General features: G+C 35.6%; 1 protein-coding gene across 1 annotated transcript in view; it reads right to left on the bottom strand.

Moving 5' to 3' along the window:
* COL4A5 (collagen type IV alpha 5 chain) overlaps window positions 1-2,887 on the bottom strand; it is a 227,462-nt gene that overhangs the window by 99,059 nt on the left and 125,516 nt on the right. The window contains exon 9 of the mRNA XM_077773807.1: window positions 1,495-1,575. Within this exon, the coding sequence (XP_077629933.1) occupies window positions 1,495-1,575 (81 nt within the window). The remainder of the gene's footprint in view (window positions 1-1,494; window positions 1,576-2,887) is intronic.

Here is a 2,887-nt window from a genome sequence, read left to right on the forward strand (position 1 = left end):
ATTATTCTGTAATTTTAAAAAATCCCAAAACAACTAAATATTCAATACTAGGAGGCCAGAGAAACAAACTGTAGTATATTCACCCAATGGAATGTTATAGGGAAGTGAAACTGAATGAACTATAGCCACACACAGTAATATGGATGCATCTTAACATATCAAACAGAAAAAGTTGCAGAAAACTGAATAAATGCTATATTATTTTCAAGCAAAATTAAACACTCTTATTTACAGATATACATATATAAAATAAAACTGCCTTTAAGAAGCAAAAGAAAACTCAAAATGGTACTTATATCTTGGTAGAATGCAGAAGGATGTGCATCCCAAGGGAACCACAGGCTGATTCAGAATTATTTGAAATATTCTAGTTCTCAAATGTTATTTTGGGTTCATAAGTGTTCATTTGGTAGTTATGCTTCATAACCTACATATATTTTGCATGTATTCTGCTATATTTTCAAATATTACATAACAAAAAAAAAATGAGCTATAGGGCAAGTACCAGAGTACTTTAGGAGCACATGGATGGGTGATGTCAAGCATGGAATGAGATGGCAGTTACTGAAAAAAGTCCCTGACATTATATCTTAGTAATCAAATATTAGAAAATACTGATTTTTTTGGCAAAGGGATCAATTCTTGTGAAATACAAACCTTAAGAAATTATCTGGTCTATAAATACTCGAAAGATATTGCTGTCTCTATGTGTATTATCTATAGTCTAAAATAACTTATTTTCGGGGCACCTGGGTGGCTCAGTCGGTTAACTGTCCGACTTCAGCGCAGGTAATGATCTCCCAGTCCGTGGGTTCAAGCCCCACATCAGGCTCTGTGCTGATCCAAAGCGGGCTCTGTGCTGACAGCTCAGAGCCTGGAGCCTGTTTTGGATTCTGTGTCTCCCTCTCTCTCTCTGCCCCTCCACCACTTGTGCTCTGTCTCTCTCTGTCTCAAAACTAAATAAACTATAAAACTTTTTTTTTTAATTTTTAAAAATAACTTATTTTCTTAAGATTATGCTTGATGTTCACTATGCATAAATTTTATTCCTTCAGGCTTTAAAATACGTTCATGTGTTATGCATAACTAATAGTGTTACAAATTACGTCTTCTAATATCCTAAATGGGAGACCTATAATTTGTATTTTTAATCAGATCATTTACAATTATCAGGACTACCCCTACTACTTACTGATCCTCACAGCACAAGAATAAGAATACAGAAGCCTATTTCTGCCACCAAACCCAAAAACAAAAAGTTCCATGGAAACTGATAGAAAGATAAAAGAACAAAGCAGTCTTTTATAAAAATTCTGCCTGGTCCAGACTGCTTTTATTTTCAGGTATGAAGTACATGCGATGTTTATCAAACTTTAGATGATGAATTCTTTAACTAAAACAGAGGGTATTAAAGGCTGAAGAGGAAAAACTGATGTTGTCATTGTATTTAATCAATAAAGAAGAAAATAAAAGAGAAAATCACTGGATGCTTACCTGTATTCCAGGAGGACCTGGATATCCTGGATTACCCTTTGGTCCTGGCAGTGATGACATAATTATACTACCTGGTTCTTCCTGAAACAAATTATNTAACTCTTACAACACATGAAAACTGGCAAGAGCACAAAAAACCATCTGAAATTAAATCTGTCACATAAATGTCCTGAAGATTAGGCAATCTCAGTAATTAACATGAATAAATTTACCTTTTAAAGAGAAATGAGGAAGTGGCCAGAATACACTGAAGTGCAATCTATTTATTAAGAGCCTGTGATATGTTCAGTTACTCATTCATTACAAAAACATTTGTTAAATATTAACATTTGCCAAAAATTGTGTTAGGCTCTGGATACTCAGTAGTGAAGGAGACAAACAAGATCTCTGTCCTCATGTTGCTAACAATATACTAGGGAAATGAGACCATAACATGTAAACAAATAAATGACAAAATGTTCTATAAAAGGCTATGAAGAAAAAACATGGTACATTATAAAGAAATAATGGAGGACTAAAAACAATTGCTAATTATGTGACCTGACAGAGGGGCTAATTATTGTTACAATGGCAATCATGATATATAAATGTATCACATTAACAAGTTGTATACCTTAAATGTATAGTGTTATATGTCAAATACATTTCAGTTAAAAAAATAGTGGTGGAAATTAGTTTGGGTAGTCAAAACAAGAGCAATCGGTGAAGGCAACACACAGGTGGAGATCTAAAGGATAAGGAGTCAGCCATGTGAAAATGGGTAAGAGTAGTACGTGGTTTAAGGAGTATGTGTAAAGAATCCCAAAAGTGAAGAGTTTGGTACATTCAAATAACTTTAATGTAGACCCATGTGATGAGCAAGCCCAGGGAAAAGTGGTTTAAAGAGAGGTCTGGATATGTAGGCTGGGACCAGAACATGCAGGTCTTACAGGCCATGGAGAGGAATATGGACTTTATCTCTGCGGCAGTGGGAAGCCCTGTGAAATTTAATTATTGATTTATGTTTTTAAAAGATCATTCTTGACTAATATTTACAGAATAAGTCAGGCAGNTTATTTATTTAGAGAAAGAGAGAGAGGGAGAGAGAGAGGGTGCTCAAGCAAGGGAGGGGCAGAGGGAGAGGGAGAGAAAGAATCTTAAGCAGGCTTCATGCCCAGTGCGGAGCCCAATGTGGGGCTCAGTCTCACAGACATGAGGTCATGACATGAGCCAAAATCAAGAGTTGGATGCTAAACCGACTGAGCCACCCAAGCACCCCAAGATATATTTTATAGGCAAAATTAACAATATCTAGTGATAGAATGGAATGAGGAGGTGTGTGAAGTTGTAGAAGATGTAAATACTAGCTTTCAAGTTTTGGGGGGGTCTGGGTTTACTTTGAATGTGTTAATGT

The sequence above is a fragment of the Crocuta crocuta genome, unplaced genomic scaffold (genome assembly GCF_008692635.1).
Source record: "Crocuta crocuta isolate KB4526 unplaced genomic scaffold, BGI_CrCroc_1.0 scaffold737, whole genome shotgun sequence".
NCBI classification, from domain to species: Eukaryota; Metazoa; Chordata; class Mammalia; order Carnivora; family Hyaenidae; genus Crocuta; species Crocuta crocuta.